The sequence below is a fragment of the Osmerus eperlanus genome, chromosome 5, assembly GCF_963692335.1.
Source record: "Osmerus eperlanus chromosome 5, fOsmEpe2.1, whole genome shotgun sequence".
Classification (NCBI taxonomy): Eukaryota; Metazoa; Chordata; class Actinopteri; order Osmeriformes; family Osmeridae; genus Osmerus; species Osmerus eperlanus.
This window is the reverse complement of record NC_085022.1, coordinates 18,840,606-18,857,727: the sequence shown is the minus strand read 5'-3', so window position 1 is coordinate 18,857,727 and position 17,122 is coordinate 18,840,606. Positions and strand designations below refer to the sequence as shown.

The following is a 17,122-nucleotide window of genomic DNA, read 5'->3' as shown; positions in this document are numbered from 1 at the left end:
GACCCTGGTTACCGGCCCCCCGCTGTGCGGGAGCTCAGCCCCGCGCCTCTCTCTCCTGTCTGGCCTGTGACCTGGCCTGACTGCCACCGCAGGGCACATCAGCTGAAGGGGAAGCGTCAGTCCCGCTCCTGTGGCTCAGCTGGGCTACTGGGGACTCCCCCTGGGGAAAGGACACAGGGGACAGGGAGACGAGAGTGGCTTCTGGACAGGCGGTGCACACAGATACACATACACACACATACACCGGCACACACACACACACACACTGCATCTCTCTATGTCTCTGCCTCTGCCTTTTTCTCTCAAACACCTCACATGAACCACAAACGCACGCTTGTGTGCACGTGCGCGCACCATTGTAGGCCCCCCCACCCCCCAGGGGCGCTCTGTCACAGGGAGAGGCAGGGCACAGAGGCAGGCAGGCAGGAGAGAGGGTACTTAGTAACGCACTAGTTGGTAATGTGGTCTCTGACATCACAGAGGAGAGAGACCCGGCTCCACGCTTCATTATGAGCTGAGGATCTCACCCTCCACTCCACAGAGTGTAAAGCAGCAGCCGGTTTTCACAGTAGGTGTGTGAATGAAAAATGCTGCTGCACATTGGTTTCAAATTGAGCAGGAAAAGCCATTATAGGTCGGATCGACTGGAACACTGTGCCTCACATGATGCTTTGGATGGAATATGAAATAGGTATCTACCCCTACCAACACACAGACACACACTCACACAAACACACACACACGTGTACACACACACACACATATTTGTATGGCAGTGGATGAGAGGACATTGCCAGTGGGGACTCCACCCCCCCCCCCCCCCCCCCACACACACACACACACAGCTGCCCTTATGGATAATCTTCTACAAGGAGCAGAGATAATGCTCTGGAAATGGAGACAAATGTCTTGGTTAGGAATACACATTTGTACACGCCCCACACACACGTGCACACACACATGAACACACACACTGACATAAGTGTGCTTACAATGCTGCTGTAGGATTTTCTGTTTTCAAATTCGGGGAAAGTTGAAGTCACACAACCCTGTGAGAACCATTTATGTTGCCCCCTCCCCTCTCTGTCTTTTCCCCTGCCCATCCTCTACCTCCCTCTCTCATCTCATCTCTCTCCCCTCTTCCCTCCCCCTGTTCTCGTTCCCTCCCTCCCTCCTTCTCTCCCTCTATCTTTTCTCTCCCCCCGTTTTCATTTCCTCCCTCCCTCTCTCCTCCCTCCCTCCCTCTCTCTCTCTCTCTCTCTCTCTCTCTCTCTCTCTCTCTCTCTCTCTCTCTCTCTCTCTCTCTCTCTCTCTCTCTCTCTTTCTCTCTCTCTCTCTCTCTCTCTCTCTCTCTCTCTCTCTCTCTCTCTCTCTCTCTCTCTCTCTCTCTCCCTCCCTCCCTCCCTCCCTCCCTCCCTCCCTCCCTCTATCTCTCTCTCTCGCTCTCTCCCTCCCTCCTTCTCTCCCTCTCTCTTTTCCCTCTCCTGTTCTCGTCTGAATCCTGCAAAAATCACCCCCCTCCATCTCTCCGTCTGTCTGTGCATGCGCGCGAGTGAGCTTGACTGAACGTGTGCGAGGGAGTGCGTGTCAACGAGTGTGTGCGAGCGAGTGTGCATGTGCTGCCCTGGCAAGACGTGAGCAAGCCGGGGAGAGTGAGGATAGACAGAAGAACGGCACGGAGAGGAGAGGAGAAGAGGAGAGAGGGAGGGGGATTGGATGAGGCCATGTGGATGTTTTGACGCCGGACTGTAGCTGATCTTTGGCAGGGGTGGTTTGTGAGGGTGCGAGCGTGTGTGTGTGTGTGAGAGTGAGTGTGTGTGTGTGTGAGATGGGGTCCGCTTTGGGAAGAAGAGAGGCCATGGAGAGAAAAGAGCAGAAGGCTAAAGGAGCCAGGAAGTCCAAACTCAACAGTAAGGTATCCCACTCGCTCTAACCATTATCTTCATCCCTGCCTGTCTATCAGTGTTTGATCTCTTCCTTTCTGCTTTTCTTTCGCTCTATCCCCCTCTCGGCCCCTTTCTCATCCTATTTACCGGCGCTCGGCCTCTTCTCTCTACCTCTCCTCTCTCTCTCTCTCTCTCTCTCTCTCTCTCTCTCTCTCTCTCTCTCTCTCTCTCTCTGGTCTTGTCGTTCTGCTCTGCTGCATGTTAGTTGTGTGAAGGCTGGTGCAGTCCTGTCTCCTACTCCTCCAGCATGCTAATGTTTCTCTCTGCACTCTGCCTGTCTTGTTTCCATGTCAATGTGTACGTGAGATAGACAGAGTGTGTGTGTCTGTGTCAGAGTGTGTGTGTGTGTGTGGTGTGTGTGTGTGACGATCTGTCAGTGGGTGCTCCCAGGACAATAAACAGCCTTGTGGTGCTTTGTGTCTATTATCATAATTCTTTGCTCCTGGCCACATTCCTGTCACAACCCCAGTATTGATGCCTAGGGCTGGGGGCTGGCGGCCAGGCCTGGGCACTGCTCTGACAATGTTGGCTTATCCACTATCTCTGTGTTATTGGTGTGTGTGGGGTGTATATTTGTGGTGCGCTTGTACACTTGTGGAGAGAAACTCTGGCTTGTCAAGCTTCTCGACCAAGGAGACTTCCTGGAGGTGTGAGGGGCCACACAGGATATCTTCCGTCCTCCTGTACAAACCTTCGGTCACCAGTGCTTGATAGAGCGGTACGCAGGGGTGCGGGCCCCTGATGCCACCGTTTCAGACCAGTTTGTTCCAGTCTCAGGGGAGGACTGTGTGGAGAGCTGTCACTCATCCAGCTGCCTCCCAGCACCGAGCAGGTGTCACGCTGTCTCAGAGCCTGCCTGAGGGCAGCCACTGTCCTGGACCACTCTCCTGGTCCTGCTCCACACTTACTCTCAAAGTATCACCTCAGACTATACTCTCTCTCTCTCTCTTTCTTTCTCTCTCTCTCACACACACACCACGCCACACGCACGAGTAGCGCACACGCACTGTAAGAGCAGGGCCGGGATCTCAGAATTCCTTTCGTCTGTCCCCCGCTACTATTAAATCAATCAGACAAATGCAATTACAGGATGCCATTGAATCAATAGATTGCTAGAGGACCGGTAGGAATGTCCTGATTACTGTAAACTGATCAGATGCAGCCTGCTACAGGAGATCAATACCACAGCTGTCTCCTGTAGGCTTATCGGTTAATAGCTCCAGCCACTACTGTGTTTAACCCGATGTGTGTATGTGTGTGTGTGTGTGTGGTGTCACAATGTGTGTAAGGGCTAGCAACTCTGCAAATCCCAACCCTGCACGTTGGCGTGCATGCTTGTAGGTCATGGCGATGGGAGCCTAGCAGAGCCACTGTTGAATGTGACGTAATTAGTCCTTACAAAGCGTAAGATCCTTCGTCCTCCTCTCTGTGTACAGAGAGCTCTGGGGGATGCGAGAGCTAAGACCGAAGAAAGAGGGGGAATGAGAGGACAGGAGTGAAAGAGAGAGAGAAAGAGAGGATTGATTGTGCAGGGGTCAGTGTAGTGCTCTGAAACCAGGCCATGTAGAAACTCTTGCCTGAGGCTCTACATACTACGCCACCAGAACACTCATCTACGCCCATAGAATGGTCACAACTCTTTTTCTCTTTCCGGCCCTTTCTTTCAACGCAGCTGTCGCCTCAGGTCCCTGCTAGATGTAGTCTTGAACCTCCCTCGTTCTGTCTCTATCTCTCTCTCTCTATCTCTCTGTCTTTATCTCTCTATCTCTCTGTCTCTATCTCTCTGTCTCTATCCTCTATCTCTCTGTCTCTATCTCTCTATCTCTCTGTCTCTATCTCTCTATCTCTCTGTCTCTATCTCTCCCCTTCTTTTTCTCTTCCCCCTCTTCCTCTTCCCTATATTTTCTTTCTCTTCATATTCACCGTGATGTCACTACCCTCCCCCTTCTCTCTCTCTCTCTCTCTCTCTCTCTCTCTCTCTCTCTCTCTCTCTCTCTCTCTCTCTCTCTCATCTCCATGTCTCCATCTCCTGGTCAGCTGTCTCTTCAGCCCAGTGTGTATCTTTTCCCTGGAGACAGGACGCCTTAGCTCCACACAGCATGTGTGACACCATTACATGGTTGTCATGTCAGCCAATAAAAAGACCAAGTGGTAGTGTACCCAGGGCAGTCAAGACGATACAGCTCAAATGATTCACTGCCTGATCAACTACATAACCCACAAGCCCCAGCCACCACCTCATTCCACCCTAACCTATCCACTGTACCTTATCCATCCTCACCTACTCCATTCCACTCATTAAGATATTCAGTGGGAACCTGATGCAACTCAGTGAGCCTTGTTTGAGTCGGGTTGTACAGTATCACGTCTGAGAGGGGTTGTGGTTCGTTGTGATGCATTGTGGCTCTCTGTCTGTCAGCCTGTTTGGCTGTTGTGTCCGTGCGTCCATCTGTCCTAAAGCACATGACTGCTCCTGATTCAGCGATTCTCTTTCTCTGGGCCTCTATGTGCTTCTGATGACAGCATGCATTCCACTCATTCCCTCTGCCCACTGCTACATGCACGTACACACACACACACACACACACACACACACACACACACACACACACACACACACACAGAACAAGAAACAGAACAAAAAAACATTAATATATTTATAATGGCTATTTGTTTTTTCTTTGTGTTCTTTGACTTGAATGAGTTTTACAATGACAATGGTTATTGTGGTTAATGGTTAATGGTTATTGTGTTTGTGGCAGATTGCCTTGAGTCATTTTGTACTGCTGCAATACTAACTGATCTCGGGGCAGATCTTGCAGGGCCACTAGAGTTCTGTGTAGTTTTGCTGCAGTGAGCAGTCCTTCTGGTTTACCTCACAACCAAACAACATCTTATCTTGACCATTTGTGTTCTGCTGAATGACGCTGGATGAAACGTTAGGCCATTCATGTATGGTCTGCCTCTGGACCACTGCAGCTCTCAGTTGACAGCCCAGACAGAGATGTGAATAAGGGCCCAGAGCTTTTTGTGATGTGTTTTTGTGACGAATGTGTGTTTGTCGGCTGACGGGTATAACCTTATTGTCAGCACAACATTAATTATGATAGTGCAGACTATGCCGAACAATACTTAGCTTTTACTCTATGGAGTGGCTGAGTGTGCACAGTGTGTGTGTGTGTTACAGTGATTGGTGCAAGGTGGGGTGGGGTGTGAAGGGGAGCCGGTGACGGTCCACACACACAAAGCCAGTTGTGCAAAGCTTGCCCTCCCCTCTCGTCCCCTGGTCTGCTTCCCCCTGCCCTGCCTGGCTGTAGCGTACAGGACCAGCACAGAGCCCAGACACCATGCTGCTGCGACCGGAAAGGGCCATCAGAAGCCGGGCCCTTGAGGTTAGACACCCCACAGACCCTCTCACTACTGAGACTCTTTTAGACCGGGCGTCTGACATAGACACACACGCACGGAGACAAGTCACCGTAGCAGAGATTGGCTAGAGGGCTTGCTAATTATGCTTTGTTTGTTGTGGTGCTTATCTACTTACTGGACAAAAAAATCTCTGGTCATTGTGGCTAGAGTCTTCTGTTACTCCTCACTTGTTTAGTGTTTCGGGTGTTGAGTGCTGTCAGTTTAGGGCAAGCTGGGACGACTCCGAGGGGATTAAGCTGAGTAGAGTTGTTACTTGTTTTTGGAATTCATTTTTGACAATCCCGACCTATTGGTAAGCATATAACAAGTTGGGGATTATCTGTCTAATGCTTGCAACACTCTGCTTGGGGAATACATTTTGTTTGACGTCCCTCCGAATACTGCTGTTTGTTTTGAAAAACAAAGCACGGTAATTTACTGCTACAATGAATGTGCGTGTGCGTGCGTGTGTGTGTTAGAGAGAGGGGGGGGTTTGCACAGATTGCTTGTGTCAGCACATGGCTTTGGACCTGCCAATGTAATATATTTGTAGTTAAGCGAGGGGCGGGGGGGTGATTGACGGTACTGTATTTTTGTGGTGGATGGAGATCTGTTGGTGGATGTCCACCTGTGTTACCATCAGGCTGGTAATGGTCTACTGTAGCACAATGCTGCCTGCCTGTCAGACTGCTGGCTGCACAGGATCATCAGAGTATCTATCTATCTATCTATCTATCTATTTATCTATCTACCTCTCTTTCTCTCTCTAATCTCTCTCTCTTTCTCTGTGAACAAGTCTCTATCGCTCTCGTTCTCTCTTTCTATTGTTTTTTTCTTTCTCTCTGTACTCTCTCTTTGTCTCTCCCTCGTTCTCTCCCCCCTCACACTCTCTGTCTCTTGTTCTGCCTCTGTCTCCCACTCTCCTCTCTCTTCCAAAATGCAGCATCCCTCTTCCAGTCTTTCTCTCCAGGCTGTTTCCTTCTCCCCTTCTCCCTCCCTCCTCCTTCTCTCTGAAAAACCTGTAGGAGGAAGGATATTATTTCAGACCAGGGGGAAATGATCCTGATCTTCATGATGTTACTGGTTAATGTGGGGGGGGGGGGAGACACGCGAATGTGAGTGTGATGGGCAGACATACACCGTAAAAAAAACTTGTGTGTAAACACCCTAGATGATCCATGCATTCGAGACTGTTGCCATGGTAACATAAATTCATTGCCGCGTTAGCATGTGGTGGCTTGTTGAATTAGACCAGTGAATCATACCAGAAATGTGTGATGGCTATGCTGAATTAGTACAGTTGGTGTGTGGTGTGTCTGCATGTTTGTACGTGTGTGTGTGTGTGTGTGTGTTTATGCGCTCGCACTCTCACGTCTATGAAAGAGGTCTCCAACATTCATTCAGAGATGTTCAAACCCACACACACACTCTTCCATTGATGGGCTGGTTGTGTCTCAGTAATGCTTGTCTGTCTGAGATACTCTAGCTAGCACACAATGCAGCTTCCTCCTCCAGATCTGGCCCCGAGCACAACACACGCCCCTCCCCTTTGTTTCTCCCTGTATTACATGTAAAGCATGCTAGCTATGGATATTTACTAATATTAACATAAAGTCTACGCACACACATACTCACATAATAGTTCTGATCCCTTCTGGTGGCTTATATCAAGCATTGTGCGGCTCTAAGTAGCAGTTATATGCCCTCAGGGAAATTTAAACACCCACATTAGGACCCAAAGGTTGATTCAAATGCTCAGATATGGAGCTCCTTCCAAACCCATCAACATAACACTTAACATTAAACACTTTGTGTCTTTATGCATTCAGCAGACTATATTGACATTCAATGCTTCAAAATAGATTTGAGCCAACAGATTGGTTACAGCCTACAGTAAGCATGTGCTCGGGAGTGTGAGCACGTTGCTCTTAATCTCCTTTGTTAAAACATCGTACTACACCAAACTGACTAATTTATGCAGTCTTAATGTCAATTATGTCCATATTTATGAACCATTGTTCAGTGTGTGTTGTTGTGAATTCCAGTGTCTTCTTGAGTAAGGAACCAGCATCCATGAAATATTTCCTTTTACAAATTTAACACGGGGCACTTGCATTAAGCATGAAAGGTCACTGATAAATTGAAGTGAATGCCAAAAGCATCCTAACATATTAGCATTATTAGTCTACAATAAGCTTTCGATAAGCTTTTCAACAAATGACCTCACCAATCAGGGGGGAAGTTAAAGCATGTTTTGGTCCCTCTTTGGTTCATCATTTGTTAGTTTTATTGCTTTTGAAAAATATTCTATAAAGAGTCAGGTGTTCAGGCCCACACACTCTTTATAAGGATTAGTGACAAGTTCAATGTACAGTCTACTAAGAAGTCTGTGTTGTCATGCGTTAGTGTGTATACCTGTGCTGGTGGGCACTGTAGTTTACTTGTGTGACAGTGTCAGTTGTCACTCAGAGGGCTTCTTAGCAGTGCCACCAAAAAGCTGTCTGAGGTTTGTTCATGCTGAGATGGACTCGGGATCTGCTCTGGGCCTAGAAGTAGCCAATAGTGTCATCAAAACGGTGACATAGCACTGTCCCTGAACGTTGCAAAGGCACAGTATGACGCTAGGCTTGCTGTGTGTAAACAGTAGGCAAACATCACAACATGTTTATTTACTGATATCGTTACAAATGCACTGCTTGACTCTGAGGCTACGGTTACAAAGTAGGATTGGCTGACACAGAACATTACTCTGTTGGTGTTGCAGAGATAGCCGCTAGAGCAGTGCTCTGAGCGGGTTAGTGTGACTGTGCTCTCACTGTGAGTGCTGGCACTCCTCACTCGGGTCTGTGCCTCATGATAGGAGGTGAGGAACTGGTAAAAACACCATTTAACAAGCTTTTATCTCCCAAACTCTCCTTTCTCTCTCTTTTTCTCAAATTCCCATTCTGATGTACCTTTGCCTCCTTTTTCTAGTCTTCCATATCTTCATCATCTTCCTCATCTTTCTGTCTCTCTCTCTCTCTCCTCTCTCTCTCTCTCTCTCTCTCTCTCTCTCTCTCTCTCTCTCTCTCTCTCTCTCTCTCTCTCTCTCTCTCTCTCTGTCTCTCTGTCTCTCTGTCTCTCCCTCCATCCTCTTATCCATGTGACTCTGTCCTGTGTGTTTCCATGTTTCTGTACTTCTAGTACATTTTTAATGGGAACATGCTTCTAGACCACCAAGCTCTGCAAGGAATCCATGAATTATAGAAATAAACTGACAAATAAAAACTTGTTAAATTCTTTTGGCCTAAGGAAAAAGGTTTCAATGAGGGGGGGAAATGCCATTTTGAAAATGAACCTTAAGATGGAGGCTGAAGACTGTAAGCTACACAGTTGCCAAAGCCTGTCCAGTCTCTTGTAGATGTCACCTTGCCTGACCACAGATGTATAGTATGTCTGCCATGTGGTGCACAGATAAATAAGAAACAGGAAAACCTTTAACACCACAAATACGGTGGCTTGTATTCCGATGACAAGGTTAGAACCGCCTAATATACTGTCGGATGGTTTGTATACTGTGAGCACTCAGATGTAGAGGATGTGAGGTCGTAAGGGTCCTCTGCTTAGTGAGGCTCTTTACACTCTGGCCTCGAGTCACTTTAGTGAAATGGGATGGAAACTCTGCTTGAGGGGTCTCAAGGCCAACAGAGCTGGCTTCAACCCACCTTCAAAGCACACAGCACTCAGCGCTCAGCGCATAGCACAGCAGGCCAAGGCCGAGGCCTGCCTCCGCCACCCCGCTGTGACTTCCAGTCAAGCCGTGGCCCTTCTGGTAGCAGTGGCTGGCAGCCCTGATGTGTCAGGATGTGTGTGGGCCCCCGGCCGGAATCAGGTTTAACATGACTACCGTTTACAGCAATGTCAGACAGCTCTGTGGTTGCGGCAGCACCATCATCAACCCCTGCCCCCCTCCCGCAGAGAGCTGGAACATGCTCGCTGAACCAAAGCGTTTTGGGAGTTCCCCACAGTATGCAGAGTCCGATGACACGTGCATGCCCCATTCCGGCTGCTTCAAGGTGAGCGGGTGTACAGGGTGACTTTGTTAACGTCATGTTTGAGATATGCATGCTGCCACAGGAAGTGGTATCAGGACCTCGGCTGCCGTGTTGCGGACAGGCCTTATCACACGGTTGATTTGGTGGAGATGCAATAAGACGACGGATGTAGAGCTGATGCAGATAACTGAATGTATCTCAGCTGTGCTATTGCTCACAGTTACTCAGGCTTCAATAGCTGCTGTCCCAGCTGTTGTGGTATTTCTGTTGAGCACTAATGTTCCTGAGTAGGGGCTGCAATGGGAAGCTGTACTCCTTGTGTGTGGGTCTGATTTAGATTCAGTAGCCCTCCAGCAAAACAGCCTCATCTCCCCATTCAGCATCTGGGAAAGAGAGGTCAAGGCCGGGTCCATCCTCAACCTGCTTACTTAAGACCCAGACCAGAGAGGAGAGGGACATGGCAAAGTGGATCACTCAGGGGCTGCTTAGTGTTCTGTCCGTTGTTGATGAAATACCGGATTATTTTGCTGTTCTGGTACTGTGGTGTTTTGTTGTCTAAGCAGTGTGCTGCCGGCTTGCGTCAGATCAGGGTGGATTCTGGGTGAACAGGCGGAGCCCTGTGCCTCTTCCCAGACGGGCGGAGCTTGCTACAGCACTCTTAAGACCTGGGGCCTTGCTGCCGGGACGAGAGGAAGGGTGACTGGGGGCTTGGAGGAGCCTGACAGTCTTCAGCTTCTGAATCAGATCATCCATGGGTTCACCTGGACAGTCTGCGGACCTGGGAGTCTTAGTGGGAACGAAAGAGGGACACACAGACATGCGGACAAACATAGGATTTGCTTGGTCTCTTTGATTTTCCTGGCCTCCTCTTCTGAGCTTTATCAGGTGGCAGCAGATGAAGCCCTGGAGTGGGAAGGGGGGGGCCAGGGGAGGGGAGGCCGAGGGAGAGAATGGAGGGGAGTGGAGGCCAGGGGAGGGGAGGGGAAGCCAGGAAAGAGGAGGCCAGGGGAGAAGCCAGGGGGAAACACAGCAGAGCAGAGGTTCCCACCCTTTGCTCTGAGTTTTAGAAGAAAATCCACAGGAGCATCCAGAATTAATTAGTGACTGAAGGATGGAGATAGGCACTCACTCTCTCTCTCTCTCTCTCTCTCTCTCTCTCTCTCTCTCTCTCTCTCTCTCTGTCTCTCTCTATCTCACTAAAGCTCTATTATTGACACAGTTACACAGCATAAATCAAATGGCCCCATTGGAGCGTCATCTATAATCACATTGAGAGTAGAGAGCGGACAGCCCACAGTGAGACTCCAACTGAATCAGGAGGCTATCTGCTCTTGTAAATAACCTGGTAAATTGCTCTGGATCACAGAACTCGATTATTGCTACGTGTCGTGCCTGCTTCCGGCACGGCGGACTATAAAGTATCACCTCAGACTGTACTCTCTCTCTTTTTCTCTCCCTTTCTCTCTCTCTTTTTCTCTCCCTTTCTCTCTCTCTCTCTCTCTCTCTCTCTCTCTCTCTCTCTCTCTCTCTCTCTCTCTCTCTCTCTCTCTCTCTCTCTCTCTCTCTCTCTCTCTCTCTCTCTCTCTCTCTCTCTCTCTCTCTTTGTTCTCTCTTTCTTTCTCTTCCTCTCTCTCTCTCTCTCTCTCTCTCTCTCTCTCTCTCTCTCTCTCTCTCTCTCTCTCTCTCTCTCTCTCCTTTCTGTTCTCCAGTAGTCCGTCCCTGGTTTGAAATGACTGCCATGTATCCTCAGAGAGGTGATGATAGGGAAACTCTAAACTGATAGCTACATCCTCGGGGTAGGAGAGGAGAAATCCAATATGTCCTCAGGATTGAAGACTGTCTTGGAGGAGGCAGAGTAATCTGAGGGTGTAGAGACCACAAGGCTGGAGAGACAGAGTAGACAGGGAGTCATAGACAGAGTTAATACTGTTTATGCAATAAGAGCCTTACAAGAGCGCCACTCCAGAGGAAATATCACACACATCAAACAAAGCAGATCACTAGCAAACCATCCCTCCGCCCCACATCTGCATTATACAGTACACACACAAGGACACACACACGCGCGCACACACACACGCGCGCAGTGCTCTTCCCAAACACGCTCACTGACTGCCAAGGTTCTCTTTGTATCCCATCACCATAACAACTGCCTCACAGATCGTCTGAAAAAAAAAAACGTAGTGAAGTGAATTTCTCTCACTCAGTGATACTCGGAGATGGTGAGAGTAGCACTGAGTAGAAACGGTCCTCTCCTAGCATGTGTGTGTGTGTGTGTGTGAGAGAGAGTAAGCAGGAGGGAGGATACTCGAGGCGGGAGGGCTGGAGATGGTAGACTGTGACAGAGAGGGGGAGAGATGTGAGGTTGAGGAGGAATAAAGGGAGCGTTTTTTGGGAAGAACGAGGAATACATTTGCCGCCACACATGGTGAGTGGTACAAAGAAGAAGAAACGCCCGCTTGTTTCTGTTAGGCAGTGAGCCTGGTGGAAGCTCACTATGCTCATGTGTCTCTGTTAAATGTGAATGCCTCTGCATCTGTTGGGGCATGTGTCTGCATGAGTTTCTTCGTTGTACTTGTGTCTGTATTTCTCTGTGTCTGTGTGTGGTGAGGAGCTCTTTCGTGCATGCGGCTGTTATGTAACAAGTGAGGCAGAAAGGGAACCTTGAGAGAATGCAGTAATGATACAGGATCTGTGGCGAGTCCCTTCTCACCTAGAGCGATCATATCCACACGCGTGATGTTATCTCGCTGCAGAGCCACAACCTACACTTCAAACAGGACTGTGTCTCTGTTGAATCCTCTGAGGGTTTTTCAATATTGTATTTGCTATTAAAATGTCTTATCTACAGTACAGGGCATTTGAAGTCAGTCCGTTGTGTTGGTTCTACTTTTTTTGTTTTGCACATTTGGACATTTTGAACAATGATCCATGCATCCATCAAGATCTAACCAGATTAAATCAACAAGTTGTGTTTTAACATTCTATAATTCGCGAGGTTCTGAAACTTCCGTGTATAAATGTCCAGGATATGCCAGTGAAGGAATGGAAGATAAGGCTGTGACTACAGTATGTCTCTGTGCAAGTGTGCACTGTTGTTTTATGAATGAGTTCTCATGCATTGCGTACAAGATGCATGTGTATTTAATGAACGTTATGATCCTGAATGGGATCAGGCTGGATGACTGGTGTTTCATCACAGGGCAGTGTCCAAATGCAAGGTAAAAGATGACTGTGTTTTCCTTTATTTGGACTACATATCATAGTCTATGTTTTCTCATTCTTAATGAGGCGTGTTGTTCCTCACTTAATAAGTTCGTATCCAAGGCTGTGTCTAACTTTTCCATGTTGACTGACAGTAGAAATACGCACACACACACACACACACACACAGAGATGGCTGTGAGCTTCCAGCTTTCATCTCTCACCTGCATTATTAAACACCCTATCCACACGAGGGTTACATCATGCAATCACACGTTATCTCTCTGCTTCTCTCTCTCTCTCTCTCTCTGCTTCTCTCTGTCTCTCTGTCTGTCTCTCTCTTTCTTACACAGGCGAACCTGAAGAAGTTCATGGAGTATGTTCAGCAAAGGAACATGGAGAAGATCTCCAGGTTCCTGGAAAAAGGACTGGACCCCAACTTCCACGACCCAGAGACGGGAGGTCAGGAGTTCCACGCCTCTAGGCCCCCCAAACAAAATCCCCCAAAACGAACGTTGTGTGATTGGCATGAACCTTTGCACCCTCCCTGAATCAGAATCCCACACAGAGCAGCACACTGTCTTCCTGAATGGTTTCTGCCAGGGGTATGACTCCGATGAAGAGCTTGGCCAGACACACGGCCATTCAGCCATCCCTGCTGGAAATGCATGCTGGATGAGTCTGGGCTACTTATCATGCTAATATGCTCATGTTAATGCGAGTGTTTATAACCTGATGTTTGAACGGGTGACCTGTGCTCTTTCTGGATGGGCAGACATTACAGGGAACAGAGAATATAACACTGCACCACAATGACCACGTCTCTGCATCCTCTTCTTGGTGTGTGTGTGTGTGTGCGCGTGTGTGCAGAATGTCCCCTGACAATGGCGTCTCAGCTGGAGGGCTGTGCAGAGCTTATCAAGGGGCTGAAGAGTGGAGGGGCTCACCTGGACTTCAGGACAAGAGACGGCATCACTGCCTTGCACAAGGCTGTGCGCACCAAGAACCATACAGCGCTCATAGTGAGTAAAAACCACCCACACACTACACACATCCATACCCATGAAGCCACTTCAGTCCATTGCCTCTTCCGGTGTGTACGAACTACTGGAAGTGCTCTTGTCTGGCCTTGTTAAAATGGTGTAGCCCCAACCTGAGTCACTATTGAATTAGTCTGGGTGCTCTTTGCATGTTTGCAGCCCCATCACAAAGCCTTCTGCGTCTCCATTGAGTGGACTTGAATCATTTTCCATGAGTCATGTGATTGTTTTCGTTTTTTCACTAGGGCTGTTCAGGTCTGCTCTTGTGCCTGCCCATTTCCTGGATGGAACACTTTGGAATATTCAGAGTCATTGCCACAGTGCATACAATCCATTCAAAACCATCCCAGTGATTTTTGTGATCATTCTCTCCCCATTCCTTCTCCTCTTCCTCCGCTGTCCTCCTCCCCGTTCTCTCACTCCTTATCCACTTCCTGCTGCCTCCTATTTCCTCTTCCTCCCCCTCCCGGCTGTTAGACGTTGTTGGACCTGGGTGCATCACCTGACTACAAGGACAGTCGAGGATTGACGCCACTCTACCACAGCTCTATGGTGGGAGGAGACCCCTACTGCTGTGAACTGCTGCTCCACGACCACGCTCAGGTGGGCTGTGTGGACGAGAACGGCTGGCAGGAGATCCATCAGGTAACGCACACACACACAGACGTTGACCCCCAGACCAATGTACACACTCCAATTGAGGCCAGGCACACAAACCACACATGTGAAGCAGACACAAACATGGGCGTGTTTGTTTAGCTTTTCTTGTGGGGATTCACTATTCGATCCAATTCAAAATTCTTTATTTCCCTAACCCTCAAACCTAACCCTAATCCTAACCATAACCTTAACAGTAACCCAAAAACCAAACCCCACCTTAATCCTAACCCTAATCCTAGAACTATCCCTAACATCCAACCCCAACCCTGAATGTAATTTTAACACTAACAGAAATTCTAACTAACCCCAAAACTCTCCCCATGGTTACATTTTTCCTGGTCTCCACAAGAATAGTTAAACACTCACACACACTCACGCAAAAACATGCACAATATTTTTCGGTTGTAATACGGGCTGACTGGAACTCCCAAGGCCTACTGTATAAACCAGTGGCCTGGGGGTCTATGGACAAGCGCCTGTCTGTCCGTGGCAGATATCAGGCTTCCTGATGCACAGTAAGGAGAGCAAATGCTGCCTAATGTGGAGACTTCATACACACATAGCCTTCAGCAATGCCCAGAATCTCCCTACACATAATGGTTAGTGCTGCCTCACTGTTTGACGAGCCCTTTGGGATTTTTAGTTTATGTTTAGGTAGCCAAAGAGAGAGTAGCCTTTGCATGTACAGAACGTATGTGTGTGTGCTTGTTTTTTGACTGTAACCAAGGAGACAAATTTGGGAGTCGTCAAATTGTTGGAACATAGAAGAGCAATCACCAGAATAAAAAGAAATGACCTGGAAAATGGAAGACTTGATGGAACGGATATTTGATGTTTTAAAAGATGTCATCCAGTACTTTCTCGTCAATTCAAAGTCAAAATGAGTTCCTTATTTGACTTCGAACAGAAGTAAGACTGGGAGCAGGAAGATGGAGTGCAAAGACAGCGTGAGACAGAAGGATGCGTCAAGAACTGAGCCACGGAGGCCTGGGTGCTGCAGCCTCTGTCAATATGCCTAACACCCCTGTTTCCACATCATTAGACCTACCCACCACGTCTCTCTCTCTCTCTCTCTCTCTCTCTCTCTCTCTCTCTCTCTCTCTCTCTCTCTCTCTCTCTCTCTCTCTCTCTCTCACCTCTCTCTGTCTCCCTCTCTCTCTCTCTCCCTCATCTTTGTAGCTTGTCTGGAGACCATGCTTACCCCCCTGCATGTCTAGCCTTGTCTCTCTCTCTGAAAGTATGGTGTCTCCCTGACAGCCCATCTGTCCAAACACTTGGGCTGCACAGTACAGCCTCAGAAGGGGTTTGCTTAGAGGTCCCCTGAAAGGGAGCGAGAAAGAGGACCAATCGGACGAGGACAGGGAGCTGAGAGATGGAAAAGGGGGTTTGCAGTATGAGTGTGATACCGGCAAAATGGCAAGATAAACGCAATACACAAGAGAAAAAAGAAGAGATGAAGACGTTCAGGGATAAGAGATTAAACAAAGGGAGGAATATTGAGATGCTGTAGAAAAGGATAGTAGCAATAGTGAGAACCCTGAAGGGTGTTCTGCTTGGATCTTCAGTCTTAGCTCCTCCTGCATGACCTCTTGGGCAGGCATGACTGGACCGTAGGACAGATGTTCTCTCTCTCTCTTGTTCTCTCTCTCTCTCTCTCTCTCTCTCTCTCTCTCTCTCTCTCTCTCTCCATCTCTCTTGCTTTCTCTCTGTCAGTGCCTCTTTATTTCTCTATATTGTCTCTCGCTCACTTGCTCTCGCTTTCTCTCTCCTTCTCTCCGTCTCTGTCCCTCGTCTCCCAAGCATCAGTATTCTAGTAGGGCCATTGGTGAATAATAGGATCCACAGCCGAAGGTCTGATAAGAGACAACAATCCCAGCTTCATTTGCGCTGTGCCTCCGTGCTGTCACTCTGACCAGGACAGAACCATGGGGAGAGGCCGAGTGTGTGTGCTTGTTTGTGTTTCAAACAGGCCTGAGATGAAGGGGGGCGAAACGGCCTGTTCCCTTCATCCGCGGACTTTTCTGATAGGGAGAAAACTGACCAATTCAAGGTCATTCCACCAGCTAGCGCATCTGTCCACCATACAATACCGCTCTACTGTGGCCCACTATCCAGGTACACAACGTAGAGCCTGCAGTACTGTGTACCCCGAATGGATTAGGAACTTATTTCAACCCACCCCCCCCCTTCCCTCCTCACTCCCACAGGCATGTCGCCACGGCCACGTGCAACACCTGGAACACCTGCTGTTCTACGGAGCCGACATGAGTGGGCAGAATGCGTCTGGAAACACAGCCCTGCACGTGTGTGCTCTCTACAACCAGGTACCCCACTGTGTGTCTGCTGTGGGAGTGAGAGAGCGGGGTGTCTTTGTGTGTGTGTGTGTGTGTGCGTGTGTGTGTGTGTAGAGTTTGTGAGTGCTCGTTTGAAGTGCTCTGATCCCCTACCTGGTCAGTACTCCTCTCACCCCGGCCACAGACTCTGCAGTCCCTTCACATGTGGGAAGCCCTACAGACGATGACACTGCTGCTCGAGTAGCAGTCAACTGCTTCGTTCCCTCAGATGTCCACCTTCCAAACCTCGGACTCAAACGTCGACTCCACTCTCTAACCTCCCACCTTACCTCACCCCACCTCACCCCACCCCACCTGCCAGCTGTGACTCAGTGTAACACCTTTAGACTCTTGCAAAACTTTGCACCTTACATTTCCTTGCACCACTCTGTTTTTGCACTTATTTAATCTGCCATTAAACCTTATTCGCTTTTATACCCTCAGTTAAAAAGCGAATACTTTTTGCACTCCTGGTTAAATGCAAACTGATTTTCGTT

The 17,122-nt window shown here is 48.6% G+C and overlaps 1 protein-coding gene across 1 annotated transcript in view; it reads left to right on the top strand.

Annotated features, from left to right (window-relative positions):
* Positions 1-17,122, top strand: part of shank3a (SH3 and multiple ankyrin repeat domains 3a) — a 113,547-nt gene that overhangs the window by 50,086 nt on the left and 46,339 nt on the right. Inside the window, 4 exon segments of the mRNA XM_062460829.1 lie at positions 12,946-13,054; positions 13,463-13,614; positions 14,110-14,277; positions 16,500-16,616. Of these exon segments, the coding sequence (XP_062316813.1) occupies positions 12,946-13,054; positions 13,463-13,614; positions 14,110-14,277; positions 16,500-16,616 (546 nt within the window).